The following is a 22,305-nucleotide window of genomic DNA, read 5'->3' as shown; positions in this document are numbered from 1 at the left end:
GTGTCACGAATGTCTCAGTGAATTGTCTTGATATATGGTATGCGGGTAGATCTTTATGAAACCTCGAAAACGGTTAGATTTTGGGTCCCCCACTATTCTTAAGTTGTTAACGAGGAGGCCTCAATAGAGATGACGTCGACTAGGACTTCATTTATTGTCCAATTGCTGCTAGATGAATCTAAAAAAAACATTCTTTGTCTCTCCATTAATAAATGGGATAGCTGGAATAGCTCATTAGTGAACATTTTTTATTTAATTTTTGGATGAGTTGACTGTACAAAAAGTTTTGGCAATTTTACAACAGCCATATCCAATGTCCGAATGTTTAATATACGATACCATAGACTGACTTCTTGTCAGACGATTGTATTGTATTCAGTTTATCGATTCATAAAAGTGAACGCGATCTTTTAAAATGATAAGCAGTTTATATAGTATCTGTGCATCTCTGCAGTGTTGCTGAAAAAACTTTTTATCCAAGGGGGTAAATATAATATGGTGGAACCAAACTTGTATCTTAGATATGCATGACGTCGTTTAATGACGTTATTTTGACGTAACACAAGTCGTAACAAACATGATGATAATTCCACCTGCACATTTTGTTACATTTTTGTAACACACCTTTAAGTTTTCTGTGAATACCCTTTTTCGTGGTTCTAGCCAATTTTTGTCGAACATTTTAAAAAAAAAGACTTTCTCGTAAGTCACCATAAAAGGGCAGTAAAAAGAAAGTGTGTCGCTTTCTACTTCACCCAGACTACATATTGTGCAAATCCTATTTTTCTCAGGGATTTCTTGGTACCGTCCGGTTTCAATGTACAATGGTAGTATCCCTGCTCGTAACTGCGAACAGTAATATTTTTGGCTTTTACAAAGGGTCATTTTAACATAGCGTTCTATGCAGTAGGCATCCTTAAATAATCTATAGGTTCTTCGTTTGGAATTTAGCCATATGTCAGGAGCCCAACTAAGAGAACAAAAGAGAAACTATTTATATCAAATAGTTTCTCTTTTATTTGTTTTGTATCAGCTTTTAGTTTGTTTAGGAAAATGTGTTCCTGTTCAACACTACCAAATATTCTCTGTACATCCTTGCTCCAGGGGCCATGGTTTTGCATATCCCATATTAAGGCTTTTTGGTAAGTTTGTCATTAGGCATATTGGTAAGTCTGTTACACATGGATATTACTGCTCCTTTCCCTCTTATTTCGCAGGGCATCCATCCCATGCCTCCTGTTATGGCAAGGGCGGGTGCAAATTTGTGTACACCTAAGAAACACCGTATTGCCCTATTCTGGACCATAGAACACTCATCGTTTTTTTAAATCCCCAGAGACCTGCAGCATAGTCAAGAATGGGACTAACACACGGCTCGTAGAGCTGTGTATGAGCGTGGTATCCAACTTATTTTAAAGCAAAATACCACCTAGAGCTCTCCCAGCAGAATCAGCAAGAACACTAGTGGCTGAGATGAAAGACATGTGCTCGGCTAAGTGAAGGCCTAAATACTTGTATGAACTCACCAGATCAAGCTTTATCTCTCTAAAAAATGTTTAAGAATTCGTTCTTGCTCCCTTCTGGTTTGTGTTTTTCTTTGGTTAATCATCAGTCTCCACTTAGAGCACCATTCAGCAACAATGTTTAACATTTCTCGCAATTCGTTTTCATTTTCTGCTACAATGATGATGTCATCTGCATATAACAACAAGCTTAAGGTCATATCGTCAATTCATCATTTAGTCTGGAACTCATTCACTTCTACACATGCTACTGGGTACTTCTAAAGAGTCATTATAACTTGATAAAATTCCCGTCAACGCCGTTCTGTATTTATCTATAGGCTAGGAGATCTCTGTTACCCAATTCTCAAAAATCAATCTAGGAGATATGATAACCAAGTCAAAAGCCTTTTGGAAGTCAATAAAGCAGGCGAAAGTTGACTTCTCTTCCATTCGGGCCCTGATCACCCTACACACTGTATAGATGTGGTCGGTACAGGCTCTTGCCCCACGAAAACAATTTTATTCGTCCACAAGTTTGAGCTCTCTAAGTACTGGGTGAGCCTATTGTTAAGCACACAAGAATAAAGTTTATAAACCGTACTCATTAGGCTTATACCAAGATAGTTTAACGGGACTGTTGGATCTTTTTTTGAAGACTTGGGAATTGGGTTAATAATGGACTTGTACCACACAAAAGGGATGAGGCCACTTTCAAAACAGGTTTGTACAAGCATATTGTATCCAGCATAGCTGGCGCTTTTAGCATCTCATTAGAGATTTTATCAGCTCCTATTACTTTTCCTGACTTAGCATTCTTTACAGCTGCTTTGATCTCATCAAGTGTGATTGGTGCATTCATGAACTCGTAAGGGTTATAAGAAACATCATCTATTTCAGTTACCAGATGAAGCTTAAGAGCACAAATCTAATGCAGAAATTCATTATCAAATTTACACTTAACATCGTTGCCAGCAAATAGATTGCTGAAATCCTTTTCCAATTTTTTAAAGACCTTGTCTACCTAGCGCCTCTTCTATCGGATTTCCAGTTTCTTCCGAGACTTCCATGGTCATTTTAGCGCTTCTCTTTGGTCCCAACTTCATTCCAGAATCTTGGAGGATTATTAGTTTTCAGACCTTCAATTTCCAATGCCTGTCCTCTTTGATACTTTTGTTTATAAACACAGAGTTTCTTATCAAAGGCGTAATGCTTGCACTTAAAAACATCCCTAAGAACGGCCTTACTTCTTCTGCTTCCCTTCCATCTAACGTATTCACGCTCTGCATCCCTCATTTGAACCCAGAGCTCGTCGAGCTCTCCATTCCAGAAAGGTTTGCCCGGGCTGTGTAAGCTCCTAGGCCGGGGTGTATTTGCATTTTTACCAGTGTGATTAGCATCACAATCACTGTAAATAGCCTCACAAATTGAGTTATACCATGAGTCGATACTCTTCTGTGTCTTCTGTACCACTTGTAAACTGTCTATGAGACCTAACATGAAGCAGTGTGCTAGACGTGTTTTCATGCAATGCGGTACACTGTTGGTTTGCCAACCTCAAGATTATACAGGGAGATCATCAAGAATAGTTTGGAGGTTATTTTATATTCATCGATCAACATGTAAGTAGCAACAGAAATGAAGCTTTTGTCGCGATTATTTTCGTAATAACAGTACCCTATAAATGTAGCTTTAGCAGGATTCATTTTTTTCTACAGTGAAATGAACTGATTTGTTGCCTAGAATGTTTTAAAATTACGGAAAAGGCTCAAGTCATGGAAGCTTGACAAGAAGTTCAACATTTCTTCTTTGTGTGCTTTGGGTAACAGACACGCTGACAGGTTCATACATGTGATTGTAATTGCCAGTACAGTCTTGTATTTGTGTAATAACGGAGATATATGGGGACACCAGATTATGTAGAACTCACAGATTATAAATAAAAGCAAGACAGACGAAAGTTGGTCAGCAGCCCACTTTATTGACATATGATATATTTTACATATCCAGTCTACCTCCCATTATAGATGTCAAATTTTGGGATTCAGTTCTAAAATTTACCTGAAAACTACTCGTTTCCACGTTAAAGTAATGTAAAATGACTGCTAAGATTTTCATACGAAAGTCCTACAAAAGTTATGTTGTACTATTTACGTCTAAAATACCATTGTCTTGCGGTTTCCACCTGTTACTGAATCCAAAAAAAAACATGATAAGGTCTTAGAAATTAAAGCGAAATAATAACATAATAGTATTTTACGACACTACGTAACCGATACAGGTGTAAATGAGTAATAACTTACACATGTGAGATATAAATTGTTGGTAAGACATTGCAAGGAAATGTCAAAACTTCAAAGCTCATCATGGTGTTGAGAAAAAACGGACTAACAGTATACTAGTAATAAAAATGGTTTAAAGGTTTCATAACAGGCTCAATTTACTGGAATTGGTTTACATTCGGCAGAAAGGTGAATCACATATCGTCATTTTTTTTTTAAATCTGAACAATTATCACATTGTTAAGCAATTACAAAGCTCTCACATCAACTTGCAATTTATTCCGATGTTATCCCCACGTAAGGCTACGTCCATTTGACCAATAGCTTCTAGGTAATGCGTTGAACAATGATGTAACAACCTCTAAGTCCCGTCAGCCTGAATAAGATACATCTAAATTAAACAGTGCGTCCAAAATGAAAGCTAAAGCTATGCAAAGCAAAAGCTATCAAAAATGTATGCCTACAGCCCAGCAATACTATGATGCCTGCGAATGATTGATTTATTGAATACTATTATTCACCCAAAATCCTAGAATGGTAAATTAAGAAAAATATGAAATGTACTTTATTAATTGGACCCAACATTTACAACAAAAAAACTTGACATTTGCATTGTAACATTTGTACAGCAATAAACTAGGGTCTTGAGTTTTGTTTTAAATTTCTGATTGAAAGTAAATCTACGATCGACAAGGGGGGGGGGGTGATTGTAAATGTCAAAAATATCCATTTATAATTCATTTTGTCTCATTCATTATATGAATAAATCTGTAAATGGCATGTTTTGGTTTACATGTATGTGTAGGGGTACTTTCGTTTGGCTGAATTATATGATGGCATTTTCTTCATAAATGTCCACAACAAAATATTGACCGGGAATAACAGATGAAACGATTTATATCTGCGAAAACGTAGTTTTTTGGGTTGTTGTGAGGCACCGAGAGAATAAGGGCCTGCGCAGGTGTTTAGTGGATACCTGCAACTGACCTCAAATGACCCTAATAGGACCTAATACATGTGTAATCCAAATAACGTCAGTTAGTTCAAGGTTCAGGATCTAAATACAGTATTTGAGGTCATGCTTTACCAACGTGCTGCACTTAAGCTGGTCCAACCCTTTGTCATCCCTAGAAAAATACAAACAAGAGTTATATCAGATCTCCGAGTGATACAAAAGCTTTTTTATTTGAAATCATCCACAAGTCAGAAAAAAAATCAAGCAGTCTTGAATATGTTTGTGAAGATTAGTCATCCAGGATACCTTAAAATTGAAGAAGTTTCACTCTTTACTTCTGGATACTTTAAAAAATTTAATTCAATTCCATTTTCATTCCATTGATGAAGAAAGGTGGACACCTTTTGAAACGTCTATTAAATCTTTTAAAACATCCCGAAGTAAAGAGTGAATCTTCTTCAATTTTAGTCTTGAATATGGTATATTGAAGGAGTCTTAAAAACATAAAATACCCATTACATATACAGACATCGATTATAAACTCAACATTATATGACATAGTAGGGACTACCTGGTGACAGAATTACGTTGGTAACAGCAAAAGTATGTTTTGTTCAAAAATCAAAAATATAAAAAAAAAACATTTAAAAATCACTGACGATTGAATCATACCAGTTTTGAAGGATATGGTGAGCTGCACGGATAGCCAGTGCTGAGCTTGTGAGGGTGGGGTTACATGCGGTGGCGGTAGGGATGACGCCATTTCCGCCCAGATACAGATTGTCAAACCCCCAGACTTTGCTGTATTCGTTCACGACAGAAGTGTCTGGGTCTTCACCCATACGCACTGGGCCCTGGACAATAAAAGTGATTTCGCAACAAGGTTTAAATAATGCATTAAGCTGCTCCACATTACATAGTATATCCCCTGAGTTCGTCTGGTTAGTTAGGTAAAACTAAGTAATAAAACCATATCAAGTATTAAGTGCAGAGGTCTATATCCCTACTTAATGTAGAGTAATATTTCCAAACTTCGGCTCGTTGTTTAGTTTACTGAAGAAGAAAAAAATATGTATGAATTTTTTTTCACATTTAGTGTGCTTTGTTGTCTTTTACGTAACACCGTTAGTTCCCCAAAGCTGCCTGACCAAACCGTCAATCCTGAAATGTAGTTCTAGCTAACTGCAAGCAAACTTTAAGAGTATTCAGCCCCCAGGCCATTAGTTAAGAGCTGCAACAACAATATTTTATATTCTTATCCTAGATGACATGGTAACGTAAATTTACTGACATACTTTGTAGTGTTGATTGAGCGATACCAACAGAATATTTACCGTCAGATGCAAAGAGCATGACATGAACTGCGGTGGTGAGGTCGGGAGGAACCCGCCCAAGGCCCCGGCAGCCCGCAACATGTCATTCATCATGGCGTGCTGCTGGTCACGTTCTTCCTGTGGGGAGGGAGTTGAAGTAATATGATCATCAATATGATATCATCAATAAGTCGATATGATCATCAATGGGGTAGAACGGGAATGAACGTGATCTCTATTCTAACCAGTCGTGAGGATTTCACTCCAGTCCAGTATAAAGGAATTACATCATATATCATGCTAATGGCATATTTTCTTACAAACATTTTTTTTTTCTTTAAAATTCTTACATAAGGGTCAAATCAATTTAGGACTGTAATGAATGTTGCCATATATTCTGCTTTTGCAGAAGTTATTTTGACATGTTCCTTTTTATGTTGATTTTGGGACAGCCCATCAAGCATGGAATGAAGATGGGTTGAAAAAAAATGTTGTTTGCAGATGTTCTTAGGAAGTTTTATATTTGGTCCTTACTTGGGTACGAATCTTGTAGTGAAATGTGACTTGTGGCATGCCATGGAGATCTTGAATGTCGTCCCTAAAGGTCATCATGTTTTCAGGATGGGGCTTGTTCATCTTGCCAAACCAGGCCAGGTCCACGATGAGACGGCCGTCAACGTAAGGTTTGATGCCCCTGCAGAATGATGCTTCCCTGCAGATCTGGCAGTGCCAAGGTCGGTTTTCAGATACCGGGATCCATACCTAAACAAAATGGAACATTTCAAGTGTAATTTCTTACAATTGTGTTCTTACTTCGAACGTTGCTATGTTTATCAGACACCATTATCAGGGTAGAATGGCTGGAAACTACTTCTTGCTGCTACTTATAGCCAATGTAGGTGGCGCTGCACCAGCAAAAATGACGTTCCAAACGTGGCTCAGTTGTTTCAAGTCTTTCTACTCTGATGATGGTGTCTGACAGTGACAGACATCGAAACGTCAGATGAAAGTACTCCATGCTTGTTCCTAAAGAACCTTACTATATGAAGAATTGCCAACCTAATAAAGTTATTTACAGCTGTGAAGGCTAAATTGGACTTGGGTACCCTTGATTTCGTCATTCATTTATCATGAATGAGACGGAGTATAAACGAAAACACAACAAATCAAAACAAAACGTACACTATTCGTTTTTCCTCTGTAAATTTTTTGCAGAAATTTGTCGAATTTTGGGCCGTAGCGCGGTCGCTGCCCTAATGGGTTAGGGTGGTATAAGATACAAGTTACCTGAGGATCAGGATCTTTAAAGGGGATGGGGACGGGGTCGTGCGCATGCATCTCATCCTCCCTAGTCGTGGGGATGGAGTCAATAATATCCTGTAGCAAAGCGACCTGACAGAAGGCCATGGGCTGATCACACAGGTACTGACCCAGGGCTTTCGGGCGGATTTGAGACCTGTAGAGCAGCTGTTGGTAACAATGTTGTTTGATGGTTATCACGACGAAAGCAATACCAATAGACTGTTCTACAACTTTGTGCAAAACAATCAAGTGCCTTTTTAAAAAGCTGGCATTTTGCCAGGTCTTGCGTGCGAGAAAGTTGTTTTTTCTAGTTATTAGAATGCCATAGATAGAGACAGGGTGATTAAATCTGTCATTAAACCTTATGCCATGCCATGTGCCATGCGTAAACCTTACAATTGAGCCAGTTCCGACACAGTCGAAATAATTATGTTTTAACAGGTATTTATGGCATAGATTAAACAGGTGCGATCATTCCAACACCGAATCTTCTGGCGCCAAGGCATTTTGCCGCGAAGGTGGAAAAATGCAAAAAAATCAGATCTTGCCTGTGGTGTCTGGACCGTTCCGGCACAAACCACGTACACCTTTGCCTTGATCCGAAATTTCTCGTTCCAGTTCGCCAGATTCCTGACCAGAGCGTACTGCACGCTGCTACCGTCGTGGGCAAGACCGAGACACTGGTGCTGTTCCTGTTGAACATGTAAAATACTCTGTGTATACTTATGTGAATACTTGAATTCGGCAACCTCATACCGCCTTGACATATCTTTTATAGAAATGACTTAGATATTTACATAATTTATGCATGGTGATGTTAACCATCATCTAACTTACACGTGTCAGAAGTACAAAGTACTTGTTTATCATTAAGCAGTTTTGTCATTCGTATACCAATTATGCAAATTAGTTTCTCATGTTAATTATATCTGTTTAATGTTGTGGTTAAATCTATTTTAAGCTCATTTATGGAAGTTCTGACAAAATACCTGCAATTTCAAGAGTGAATGTTAGGGGGCCCAAACCTTCCCCCACTTTATCCTGGTGTCTTTATCTACCACCCATATGCCAGGTAGATATCATGCCCGGGAGAAGAGATACATGATGAAACGGCTATGATATGATATTTTGATTATTTATGCAAATGTCAGTAATTCTAAACAATTCATATCATATTTGATGTACATCTTTGTCTAAGATGAATACACGGCAAAAATCATTAAAATTAGTTGTTTCCTACTTGAGTTTTCCTTTTTGGTAAGGTCTAACAAAATTTGCCTGTAAAAATAGAACTAACCGCTAGGATGCCAATGTCTTTGCTTTAATTTCAAATTCAAGCACAAGAGCTATCTCGACTAAAAAGTTGAGACTATGGCAGGTCAAGATCACCATATGGTAGCAGAACACAGTTTTTCGCCTATTAGGATTTCTATAGTTAAGGACCCCAAAGTTAGGAGGTTCGACGCCCCAAAACTTAAAGCAGGATGCAAAAGTAAGTAGAGTTCCACGAAATCATACCTTTGCAAAATGAACCAGGTTTGTTTGTAGAAATATGTCTGTAGACAAAAGTGTGCTACTTATTACATATAATTTCATGTTATTCAATTAAGTCAAACCTCTATGCGTGCAAGCAAAAGCTTGTGCTAAGACGATTTCATTTTGGTAGTCAAGAGCTGAGATACATTTTTTCCCGAAATCCAGAAAAATAGAACCAGTGAATCCGAGACCAAGACATTGAATTGGACTGGCCTGACGTTAACTTGAGAACAGTCAATGCTGTCAGCAACCTGATACTCCAGAGTAGCAAGGACGTTGGTACTGTTAGGTCACCTTGCATATGGTAGATGACCCAGAAACACAAACACACAGACAAAACCCAAACTATATCTCCATTTGTCATGGAAATAACCGCAGAAGTTCAAAACGCATGAAATTTTTGACAACACGCACACACACACAGACGCTACTAAAAACATAGCCTCTGTGTATGTTTCATCGAGGTATGATAACGGAAGGCGATTGTGCGAGTATTACTATTGGTGAACACACTGTCTTACAAAGTTGAAAGCAGAACTTTACCAGTATCTGGAACTTTTCTTCGGGCATGTCCAACAGCGGACCAAGAATAGTGCTGGCCGAGCTCCACGTGACGAATTCCGGCTTGTCCTTGCGACGTTCGCAGGCAAGTGGGACGTTTTGCACGCCGTAGTCAGCAGGCAGATCATCCTTGTACTCCTTTAGAAGGGCGTTCTTAACAGCGGTGTTGCGCACAGAGCACTCGAAAGCTGTCCTGTAAATTCGGTTGAACAAATGAAGAGGTTTACCAACGCCAACAAAAATCTAAAAAAAAAAAACTAGTATTCTAACTGTTCAAGTAATATTTTGTCTGACTCTTGCCTCCGTCCTATGACCTCATTGAAAAGGGGCCTGCAGGCTGATTTTAGCTTTCATGAATACAGTGGTTCAAACTGTAGTGCGCTTGCGAATTTCAGAGCGCTTTTCGAATTTCATAACATGTGATTTCATAGAGGTCTGTTCGCTACATGCTGTGCGTTGTGTCATTACCCCTTACTGGTTAGTTTTGTAGAGCTCCTCAGCACGACTGTACAGCCTGTCCCACTCCTCGTCTTCTATCCCGTCCCAGCGCTCCACAGTGGGGTGTGCACGGGGAGTTGCACAGGTCCAGTGGGTGGACATCCCGCCCACAGCGTAGCACACCGCGATGTCCGGCAGATTTTCCTCGGGGTCCTGGAAAGGATTCTGTCCGTTTAGGATGGTTCTGAAAGTAATTCAGAGTTTAGCCATTAGCCATTTCTGCGTCTATCCGATTGTGAGAAAATGTATCTTACGACTTGAGTCTCTTCCATATGTTCATTTTAAATTCATGTATAAAGTGTTTGATTGTAATTCAATCCGATGAACCATACAGGCTAGTAATAACGATCTTTCTGAATACAGTTTAAAATGCATGTTACCCGAAGTGATGTAGGTTCTGTTTTTGTTCATATTTGTTTCTGTTTATACTTGTTACCGCGAGGGAAGGAGCTGCGTTCTGATTGATACTTCGTAGTGCTAAAATACGACAGAAACTACCGATTTCATACCTCCATGAAATATTCAGTGTTTTTTGTAGATTTTACGTTTGTTAATGATGACTTGTATGTAATGATGTTCGTGTTATTTTATAGATATGATCTTGAAAACATATCCATAAGGTTTCCTATTCAAATTTTGCACCCAATAGAAAGACCGATTGAAAAGTTTCTTATGAGTATAAATCGAGGCTACGATCAACAGGTCTTATGACTTATTCAGTGGCGAACATTATGCCATGAACAGATGGCTTCAGCTTATGAACCTACTCCAGTAGCTCCTGTGTGGGCCGACTTGTAACTTTGCCATGTCCAGCAACTGTTGGAACATTTGCACTGAAATTAGGTACAGTTCTATAGCACGTTTACATCTATTCTATGAAGTAACAGGGCCTTAAGACTAGTGATCGCGTCTAGTGTCACGATGATTGATGGAAAGTGAGAACATAGCACTGTCGACGCAGTTGATCATGCCTAACTTCCCCCAAACAGTTGCTCCACGATGTCAACTGTTCAAGAAAGAAAAGACATCTGTTGAAGGCTTTCACTGGCATAACAAATAACCTCACTATTTGCTTGGAAATAAGCTGATTAATAAATGGTGAAACCACGATGCCTGTTTCAATATATCGCCTATATATAGGAGCTATGTCCAGTATCAGGGTGAAGTGCACGAAGTTAGGGTGTACGAAGTTGTACGAAGTTACAACCGTTTCCTACTGGCTTTGAGGCTATTTCGGGAGTCACAGATGACGTCAAATCATTTATTGGATGACGTAATCTAACTTAGTACAGTAGGCATGGTAGGGTGGCATGTGTACGAAGTTGTCCGAAGTTGTGCAAAGTTACGTGACGTCATCTAACTTCGTACAGTAGGCAGGGTGGGTTGTCAAGTGTACAAAGTTGTCCGAAGTTGTGTAAAGTTACGTGACGTCATCTAACTTCGTACAGTAGGCACCGCAGGGTGGCAAGTGTACGAAGTTGTCCGACGTTGTGCAAAGTTACGTGACGTCATCTAACTTTGTACAATAGGTAGGGTAGGGTGGCATGTGTACGAAGTTGTCCGAAGTTGTGCAAAGGTACGTGACGTCATCTAACTTCGTACAGTAGGCAGGGTAGGGTGTCAAGTGTACAAAGTTGTCCGAAGTTGTGTAAAGTTACGTGGCGTCATCTAACTTTGTACAATAGGTAGGGTAGGGTGGCATGTGTACGAAGTTGTCCGAAGTTGTGCAAAGTTATGTGACGTCATCTAACTTCGTACAGTAAGCAGCGTAGGGTGGCAAGTGTACGATGTTGTCCGAAGTTGTGCAAAGTTACGTGACGTCATCTAACTTCGTACAGTAGGCAGGGTAGGGTGGCAAGTGTACGAAGTTGTCCGAAGTTGTGCAAAGTTGGGTGATGTCATTTTACCCCGGACAGTGGCTAAGGTATGTTAGCCAAAATTACAAAGTTGTCCAAAATTACTTCATGCACATACCGCTAGTTATAGAAAGCTTCAAACATAAAATAAACACAACATACACGCACATACACGAATGAAAAAAATAGATGCAAATAGACCAATAACAATCGATGCTTATAAGTTGTAAAAAGATTCATTTATTTTCACTCCTTTAACCACATTCCCCCTAGATAAATGCATATACATACAATGTACCTGACATCATTCAGTACACTTAAACTATTACAGTAAATGTTCTTATTGTTATTTGCTTTCATTTGCGTAACTTTTAATACTATTTCTAGGTTATCTAGTTTGTCTATCGGGAACGTTAGCGCCAGTTTTTCTAACTCTCTATTACATGTAATCACCTACGTTTTGAATATTATGTCCTACAATGTCCACTTCTTATTATGTTCACTTTTAGAAGTCGGAAAGTAATTAGCCTGTTTTTTACACCAATTGCAGCATGTTAAAAAATGTTTGTCCAGATTTCTGGACTTCCAATATTGTATAAGTAATTTCATCAATTGTTATAGTAGTAGGGCACAGTTTCTGCCCGCAGTGCGCCGGCAGTGCGCCGCTGGTTTAGATAGCAGCTACGATGGCTGGCATATAGTCCCAACAACAACATATAGTCCCCTATGCCTCTTACCTTTCTGTTAACAGCAACATATAGTCCCCTATGCCTCTTACTTTTCTGTTGTGTCGTAAAAATAATTCCACCATCATCTTCTGCTTCCGCGAAACAGCGCGAATAATATCAGGACTACGGTCACTACTGTTGTTTTCGCCGTCAGGGACCTTTCCTAGATAACGATGATTGTCAATCAGTGCGCGGACGTAGTCGTGGCAAGAATCTATATTCGCCAAGAGTAGCGCCTCGCCTCTTTTCTCTATCCCTCTAGTCTTCCCAGCAAAACTCATCCTCCTCTCAGGATATTTATTGGGTGGACGGTGGTATAAGGATACCTCTTGTAACGTAAGAAACAATTTGTTGCTTATTCCAAGCGTACTTCCATAAATAAAATAAAAAAAGTGACAGTTTGGTTCGATAACCTTTTGTTTCGAATTCGAATTCAAGTTCGAACAGTCAAAGAGAAATAGACATGCGAAGCCTAATGGTACGATTTCACAGTCGCAGTTATTTGCACATTACATAGAGTTTTCAGAAGTTGTGTTAATTTAGGTAAGATTCTTCATATTTACTGGTTATGATAGACATAAACCTTAAAGTTGATTGTCTTCTCTTGAACACAACAGAACTCCATCATAAAGTTTATTAGGAGAACTCTGTGTCAAATAAATAGTAACGTTAACCACTATTCTGAGTAAGATAAATGTTCGTACACTTGTAGACACCTTCCTCTTGGCTGGAAAAAGTTTGTAGACGTCATGGTTAAGATGACGTCATAACTTTGTTCAACTTCGAACAACTTCGTACACCACCCGGCTGACTGTCCAAAGTTAGGATGACGTAATGGTTAAGATGACGTCATAACTTCGGACAACTTCGGACAACTTCGTACATCAACTGGCTGACTGTCCAGAGTTAGGATGACGTAATGGTTAGGATGACGTCATAACTTCGGACAACTTCGGACAACTTCGTACATCACCCGGCTGACTGTCCAAAGTTAGGATGACGTAATGGTTAGGATGACGTCATGACTTCGGAAAACTTCGGAAAACTTCGTGCATCACCCGGCTGACTGTCCAAAGTTAGGATGACGTAATGGTTAAGATGGCGTCATAACTTCGGACAACTTCGGACAACTTCGTACACCACCCGGCTGACTGTCCAAAGTTAGAATGACGTAATGGTTAGGATGACGTCATAACTTCGAACAACTTCGGACAACTCCGTACACCACCCGGCTGACTGTCCAAAGTTAGGATGACGCAATGGTTAGGATGACGTCATAACTTCGAACAACTTCGGACAACTTTAAACAACTTCTGCCATCTAACTTAACTTAGGACAACTTCGTGCATTTCACCCTGATACTGGACATGGGTGATATATAGGGGTGATTTCTAATATTTTTACATCGATTATAACAAAAGATACGGCGAAAAGAAAGGAACGTGCATCATTTCACTACTGACTACAGGCGACGTGCCAAACCCCATACGCATGCGGCAAACGCTACATAGATCTAGAGATATAGGCGCGAACACTCAACACACAAACTGTTGGATAACAATTGTTATAAAAAATCCTAATTAATTATGCAGTTAAGTCCTATTTGCATAACATGTATATCACTAATCATTCATTGTGTGCATCTTTGTCCAAGCTACCTATATGCTAAAAGTGATGCCAATCTGTTTTTCCTTTGGGCAATCAGTCTCTTTGGAATGTCTTGACAGAGCGCCCCTAAAGTTCCAAATTTAAATGATTGGGGCTGAAACTTGCTCCACTTTGCCGTGACGCTGAATGCTATCTACCACCCAAATGTCATGACCATTTCATGTCCAGGACAAGATATACATTGAAAAATGGCTATGATAGATTATTCTAATATTTATACAAATGTAATCTAATTCTGCACTATTAGTATTTAGTTTTGTAAAACTTTGTATAAGGTACCTATATACCAAAAATCATAAAAATTCGTTGTTCCGTTTTTGAGTTATCCACTTCAAACATTTTTGACAAAAATGCAACTGCTATCCCAAAACCAGTCGCTAGGGGGCCCAAACTTATGTCACTTATTACTGAGCACAAGAGCTATTAAATACTTAGAATTCGTGACCATAGCTTCTTCAGAGCACAAGATAGCAAAACCAGAAGTTGCGCTGTAGTACCAAGGGAACTCGCTAGGGGGCCCAAAATCGTATCACTTCCATCTTTTATCGCACCCCTCAAACACACCAAGTATGAAATCAATCCAACCAGCCGTTGTTGAGTTATCTTGTACACATACAGACAAATGCTACTGAAAATATAACCTCCATGACATTTCATGGAGGCAAAAAGGTAAGGTAAAATAGATGTCCATCATTAACGTCTATTTACCGTTGGTAGTTACCGGCCCCGGGGTCCGGAGTCAGTACGGGTGAATGATTGGTAGGAACAGACACAGGCTCCAGGTGCGACTCAATCACATGGGCGAAGAGATTCATGTCCCGCTGATAGAGGAAAGAATTCTGCGAAAAGGAAAAGTTGTCATCGTCTAAAGACTAAGGCTTGATCTTCCAATGCATAAGCAATGTATTCTGAAAGTCACGTCATCGATTCTGACACAAATGTTTCAAATAAGTTTTCCGTGCCCTTTTAGAAATAAATAATCATTATTTTGTATAACCAATGTCATTGACATAAACTTGCTTGCACAACGTAAAAGTCTTTAAAAGCAATAAAATAAAAGTGTGCAATGAGAAATGCTCAGAAGAGCCAGATCATGTTGCTAACTTTCTTTTCCAATGCAACGGAATATTATATCCACGTAGTCTGTTAAGTACTATAGTTTATTAGTCACTGCTACATTTAGGCAGTTAAAGATGGTTACCAAAGAAAGCCAACAGTAAAGTTATCCAGTTACCTTGAGATGCTCCCCTGGTGTTTTGGACAACTGGGCTCCGCTGTCGACCATAAGGACAGTCAAGTCCCTTTCGTCAGTTAACTCACGGGCGAAGGTAGCACCCACCGGCCCGGTCCCGACGATCAGCACGTCGACATATCGGTCGATGTCAATCGCCGCAGCCATGATGGTGACTACTTTATTTTTTTAACACAATAAAGCGATGAGGAGGGTGATTGAGGAGGTTGTTGGCCTCCAAGACGGAGACCTCCTGTCTGTCATGCGGGACAGAGCCGCCTGGAGGAATTTTATTGTGTCACCGGAAGGATGACCTCAACTGAACTGAAAGCGATGACTGAAAAAGTAGAATGACAACAGTTAGAATGTGCTAACCAGTCTGACTGTGCGCCTACGTTTTTCTGCAATTCAATGATTGTCTAATTATACTCCTATCACATTTGGCGAAAATCGATCGGACGACGATTCTGCGGCAATCGTCCGAGCCTCACTGATAATAACAACTTTATTAGACATTAATTGTACAATGTACAAATTAAGGCTTTTATGTGGCAGGGGCAGTTTTCTGGTGAAAATACGAGCAACCCTCTGTCGATCTTAAATATGGCCGATCTTCCATCGATACGCCTGAAGATCGTGGATAATGTGACAGGGGTACTGTGAAAATATCACAATAAGGTGTGAGGCACTAAAGAACAGTAGCTTTATATATATAATATTTGTTTCTCTACAGAGAGACAATTAAGAGGCCAGCGCCAGGTTTGATGTCCTATAACGCCAGAACAGCTTACGCTAGAGCAACCAAATTTGGTGAGTTTTCCTAAAATATTGTTAGCAACAATTTAATGAAATTTGACACATTTTTACATATTTTTCTATTGCCATGGCAACCGTTTGTTGACGGGCAGTTTTGCCAAAAATCGATAATTTCTGTTCTACGATGTATTTTTTTACGTTTATTTGCTGTATTACTGCTATTTTGTTACAAAATGAATGTAATTTAGCATATCTTTCTTACTTATATTGATGGACAAATTATGCTAATTTAATGACGTCATCAGCCAAAAATCCAAGATGGCGGACCGTATGGCCAGATAAAAGATAACAAGCTAATTATCCCTTAAAATTTGTAACTACCTGGTATTTTTTCCTCAAAAAAACATCTAAATAAATAAATGTAGTCTATTCCCATTGCCTTTTGCGATTATTTGTTGCAAAAAAAGTATTTATAAAAATTGAAGGTGGTGGATATAATATGGCGGAGCCCAACTGGTTTCTTAGATGTGCATGACGTCATTTTATGACGTCCTTTTTACGTCAAAAAAAGCCCGGTCTGAATAGGGTTAACAGTCGCCCGCATACTTACTTGCCAACTTGTGAGCTACTCTCTACTGTGCCCTCTGTGTGCTAGCCATATGTTTTAAAACTTAATAAACTTTGGCAAAAAGGGGGAAAATGAAAATATTATGTAGCTAGAGTTGCACAAACACATACCTTTGCCAAATAATCCAGGATTGTTATGTACAATGATGTCTGTAGACAAATGCGTTACTCATGTCATTTTACTTCATAATTATATGCTTGGAGTTGGTTTATAATATTTCGGCATTGATAATGCAAATTAGATCCCAAGCTACATTAAATTGATATCAAATTTTATCAAGCACTACTTAAGCTATCAGCATACCAAAAATCATCATGATCCTTTGATCCATTCTTGACTTATTCTCTTTCAATTTTTTTCAGTCTTTAAATACACCTCTTACTCTCTTCCCTCTTTCTCAGATACATGTGTGACAACTTTGAAAGTACTACTGTATAATGGAATGCAGTGGATTTATGAACTTTTCCAAATCAATTATGCAAATTAGTTATGTATTTGCATAATAAGTATCACATTATTTAAGCAATACGTTCATTTTTTTCATTAATTATGCAAATGAGGTCCCCATTTGCATGATAAATATGTATTGACATTTCTCTCTTTCTCATCTACATATGTGACAAGTTTTAAAGTCCTATCATGGAATGTAGCGGATTAATAAAAATGTCCTTATTAAATATGCAAATTAGCTGTTGATTTGCATAATTGGCATGTCATTATGGGTATCAATTACGCTACCCACATACCAAACATCATGATGTTCCGTCGACATGTTCATATTTTCTCATTAATTATGTAAATGAGGTCATCATTTGCATAATTGATATCTATTGACACTCCTTCCCAGCTACATATGCGACAAGTTTAAAAGTCCTATCATGGAATGCAGTGGATTTAAAAACTTGCCTCATTAATTATGCAAATTAGCTGTTGCTTTGCATAATGAGTATCTCATTATGTAAGTCAACCTCATTCTATCTACATGCCAAAAATCACGAAGATCCGTCAACACGTTGTAGAGTTATTCTCGTCCAAAGTTTGAAAGGAAACCGGCGCCTGCAATTCCAAAAAAGCCGTTAGGGGGCCCAAACTCACATCGCTTACTCTCTGCCCCAAGGAATATATCACTCAAAAATCATGACCACAGCATGTCTAGAACACGAGATATAGAAAAATGAGTTTCATCTGCAGTACCTTAGCAAGCCACTAGGATCCCATTATCGAACTTGATCCTACCAAGGAACAGTTGTATGGCAATATTCCTGCCATATCAATCATCATCAGGGAGCGTAGGACCAGATTTGCCGGGCATTGTTTTAGACACAAAGCAGATTTGCCGGCCATTGTTTTAGAAACAAAGCAGAGCTTGCAAGTGAACTCATACTGTGGAAGCCAGCACACGGGTATACACATGCAGGGTGACCTCGACTAACCTACATAGACCAGCTTGCCCGTGATCTGAGGCTTCGGGTCGAAGACCTAAAGAACGCTATGGGGGACAGAGACGTCTGGAAGGAGAGGGTGGACTTGGTCCGGGCAAGCAGCCCGCGATGATGATGATGATCGAACTCGACCTTCGTTTTCCCGACCCCTACCAAATATCATTAGGATCCATCCAATGCTTCTTTAGTTATGCTGTACACACACACACACACACACACACACACACACACACACACACACACACACACACACACACACACACTTACACAAAAAAAAACCTAAAACATAACCTTAGCCATTCTGGCAAAGGACAAAGGTAATTAACATGTAAAGATCTCTTACCTTCCTTTTAAGGGGAAAACTACCTTATCTTTGTAGCAATAGACCCGACTGCCCCTTTGTCTGTAGGCTATGACTTAATCAGAATTAAGTCAGCATTCAAATCCAACGTTTGTATAATAAAGACAACAGAAATGTCCAACCTTCAGAAAAAGCAGAGAGGACAAGCTCGATCACGGTTGGTCAGGGGCAAATACTTTTCAGAGATACGCCCCCCTAAAGTTACCGAACAGCTTCTGTCGCAATGCTTGAATTGGACATGAAATATTAGCAAAAGGTGTCAAATCACTCTAAGGCGTCAAACCACAATTACCTCTTTCCAAACTTTCAAAACTTTCAACAAAATGAAACATAACAATATTATTAAAATATTGCCTCAAAAATTATATGCTTCCAATGTGCTGACACTGACTAGAAGAGACGGTTTGAGTGCAAATGTAAACAACAGTAATCTTTTTTCTGCTATTTGTTTTCATTCTCGCTTCTTACTTATACTGTGCATTATTATTTTTTCTGTATTCCGTCCATCCTGACACAGAAAACAAGCAAAAAGCATGCATATTAGGCCATTTTCTAAAGGTAAATACTATGAGTACGGCAACCACTGAACTATGTCCCTGACATTTTGGCACTGTTTTCGTTGTAAATCCAAGGGTCATTTCATTAAGAACTCTGTCTTCTCAAAGCCATTTCATTAAGAACTCTGTCTCAAAGCCATTTCATTAAGAACTCTGTCTCAGGGCCATTTCATTAACAACTCTGTCTTAGGGCCATTTCATTAACAACTCTGTCTCAGGGCCATTTCATTAACAATCTGTCTCAGGGCCATTTCATTAAGAACTCTGTCTTAGGGCCATTTCATTAACAACTCTGTCTCAGGGCCATTTCATTAACAACTCTGCCTCAGGGCCATTTCATTAACAACTGTACGTCAGGGCCATTGCATTAACAACTCTGTCTCAGGACCATTTCATTAACAACTCTGTCTCAGGGCCATTTCATTAAGAACTCTGTCTTAGGGCCATTTCATTAACAACTCTGCCTCAGGGCCATTTCATTAACAACTCTGTCTCAGGGCCATTTCATTAAGAACTCTGTCTTAGGGCCATTTCATTAACAACTCTGCCTCAGGGCCATTTCATTAACAACTCTGTCTCAGGGCCATTTCATTAACAACTCTGCCTCAGGGTCATTGCATTAACAACTCTGTCTCAGGACCATTTCATTAACAACTCTGTCTCATGGCCATTTCATTAACAAGTCTGTCTCAGGGCCATTTCATTAACAACTCTGTCTCAGGGCCATTTCATTAACAAGTCTGTCTCAGGGCCATTTTATTATCAAGTCTGTCTCAGGGCCATTTCATTAACAAGTCTGTCTCATGGCCATTTCATTAACAAGTCCGTCTCAGGGCTATTTCATTAACAAGTCTGTCTCAGGGCCATTTCATTAACAAGTCTGTCTCAGGGCCATTTCATTAACAACTCTGCCTCAGCGCCATTTCATTAACAAGTCTGTCTCAGGACCATTTCATTAACAACGCTGTCTCAGGGCCATTTCATTAACAAGCCTGTCTAAGGGTCGCAAAAGGGTTGATGTCATTTTCTAGGTTTTTACGCCAAATTTTCGAAAACGTTTAAAAAAAACACTGTGGTAAGAATCACATTGGCACAAAGGGGCTGTAAAATTGACCGTGTAGTACGAGCCTGGTAACTATTCCGAAGTTCCGGCCACGTATTATTTTTTCTCTTAATCAGAATATTAGACTAGACCTTTCTTTTTGTATTCAAGGAACATATTTCAAAGTGAAGCCACCAGATGTCTACATGTATAACGCAGCATACTGTGAATAGGATTTAACGTATAAGATGTAAGTTCTAACATGTACCTTCTATAGGGGGATCAATTAATCATGTGGAACTTTAGACACCCAGAGACGAATAAAAGACACTGGGAGTAACTGTTCCGCCCAAACCAAAATTAGTTTTGGTCAATTTAATCGCAAAGACATTTTTCTTTTCTGTGAAGAAGCCATGTCATAATTGCACGAAATTTTAAAAAAAGGAATGGGAAACTTTGAGTAATGTTTGGCACAGATTCGATAGTAAAAAGTAGGTTCAACTTGTAAAAAAAAAATGTTTTTAGAGGTTAATGAACTGATAACCAACCGACATCCCGAGGCTATATCACGCATCCAATCTAGCTACTTTTACGATTTGCGCTTGTGCACATCTGAGACAAAAAAACAACTTGTCGAAATGTACTTGAAGCAGAATTCAGACCAGTCTCCGAAGCCGTTTCTTTAGTTATCTCTGACTAAATTATAACATCGTTAAATGTAGAACATACAAGTAAAAATCAATGACACATTATCTAAGAGAAAAGCTGCCAAACACAAAACACCACCAACCCCTATCAAATATAACACGGAAAAAAAACGTACTAACCGTTGTTTTTATTTTGAAAATATTGGACCAGAAATATTGGACAAAATTAAGAGATAGATACAGCGAGAGTGAGTGAGTGAGTGAGTGAGGGAGGGAGTGACTGAGTGAGTAAGTGAGTGAGTGAGTGTGTGGGTGAGTGAGTGAGTGAGTGAGTGAGTGAGTGAGTGAGTGAGTGAGTGAGTGAGTGAGTGACAGAGAGAGGAAGAAAGAGACAGAGACAGACAGCCAGACTAAGGTAGATAAATGTATTGATAGATAAAGATACGAGTATGAGTGAGATACTGAAGACTGCACTGGGGGTAAACAGGCTCCAACTGAACATGTCAACAATCGCCAACATATCGACCTCTCGCAACTCCTTGCTATAGTACCTCCTGTATGCTAGCCATACGTTTAATACACACAATAACTGTCCAATACCGGTTACAGGGGGAGGGTACTGGTGGATGCCCTGGTGAAAAAAAGGGAAAAAGCAAGATTAGATAAACATTACTTATCTTACATTAAGGCTAAACTACCTTATTTTTGCAGCAGAACAGAACCTAAATCTCTCTGTGTGTCCTTAGGCCACGACTTAATTAACATTACTTTATTTTACATTACTAGCTCTACATTTTCAAACTATTATCTATATAGAAAAGACAGAAATGTCCAACCTTTAGAAAAAAAGAAGACAGGACAAGCTCACTGTTTGTCAAGTGACAAGACCTTTTCAGATATTCGCCCCCTAAAGTTACCGAACAGCTTCTGTCGCACCTCATTACCAAAAGGTGGATGGCACAACGACCCCTAAGGCATCAAGCCAATTGTTGTTACGCTGTTAATTAAAATACCAACAAAAGGTCTATGACATGAGATACCCCTTGCACACAAGACACATCTTGTTGATCTTTAAATTCCTTTTTTCAAAGTTTCAATCTAAAGCATATGAAAAAGTATTAATCGCCACCAAAGTACATGCTTCCGATGTGCTGGCTATGGCTAAAATATCTCAAATGTTATGACCTTGTTGGAGGTCATGCATGCATGTCAATTATACATGTGAGTTCAGCGACCTCAAATAACGCCCTGACATTTCTGGCACTGTTTTTGCTGTAAATTCAATGGTCATCTCATCAACAACTAAGTCTCAGGGCCGTAAATGTTGATTTCATTGGTTAGATTTAGATTATATGGTAAAAATAGGTTGTATAGAATGTTTACGTTTTATAGAGGTTAATAAACTGATAGCCGAGCCTACTAATGCACCGTTGGCATATC

At 39.1% G+C, this 22,305-nt stretch overlaps 1 protein-coding gene across 1 annotated transcript; it reads right to left on the bottom strand.

Annotated features, from left to right (window-relative positions):
• Positions 1-3,463: 3,463 nt before the first annotated feature.
• On the bottom strand, positions 3,464-21,758 carry LOC118429784 (pyranose 2-oxidase-like). Its single transcript, XM_035840417.1, has 11 exons — positions 21,702-21,758; positions 15,436-15,769; positions 14,910-15,040; positions 9,927-10,133; positions 9,434-9,644; positions 7,903-8,046; positions 7,340-7,519; positions 6,587-6,814; positions 6,074-6,190; positions 5,412-5,593; positions 3,464-4,911 (listed from the first exon to the last, which is right to left on the bottom strand). The coding sequence occupies exons 2-11, from the start codon at positions 15,598-15,600 to the stop codon at positions 4,842-4,844; spliced, it is 1,635 nt and encodes a 544-aa protein (XP_035696310.1). The 5' UTR covers positions 15,601-15,769; positions 21,702-21,758; the 3' UTR covers positions 3,464-4,841.
• Between the last annotated feature and the right edge of the window lie 547 nt (positions 21,759-22,305).

Source organism: Branchiostoma floridae, chromosome 13, assembly GCF_000003815.2.
Source record: "Branchiostoma floridae strain S238N-H82 chromosome 13, Bfl_VNyyK, whole genome shotgun sequence".
In the NCBI taxonomy this organism is placed as follows: Eukaryota; Metazoa; Chordata; class Leptocardii; order Amphioxiformes; family Branchiostomatidae; genus Branchiostoma; species Branchiostoma floridae.
This window is presented reverse-complemented; position numbering and strand designations above follow the sequence as displayed.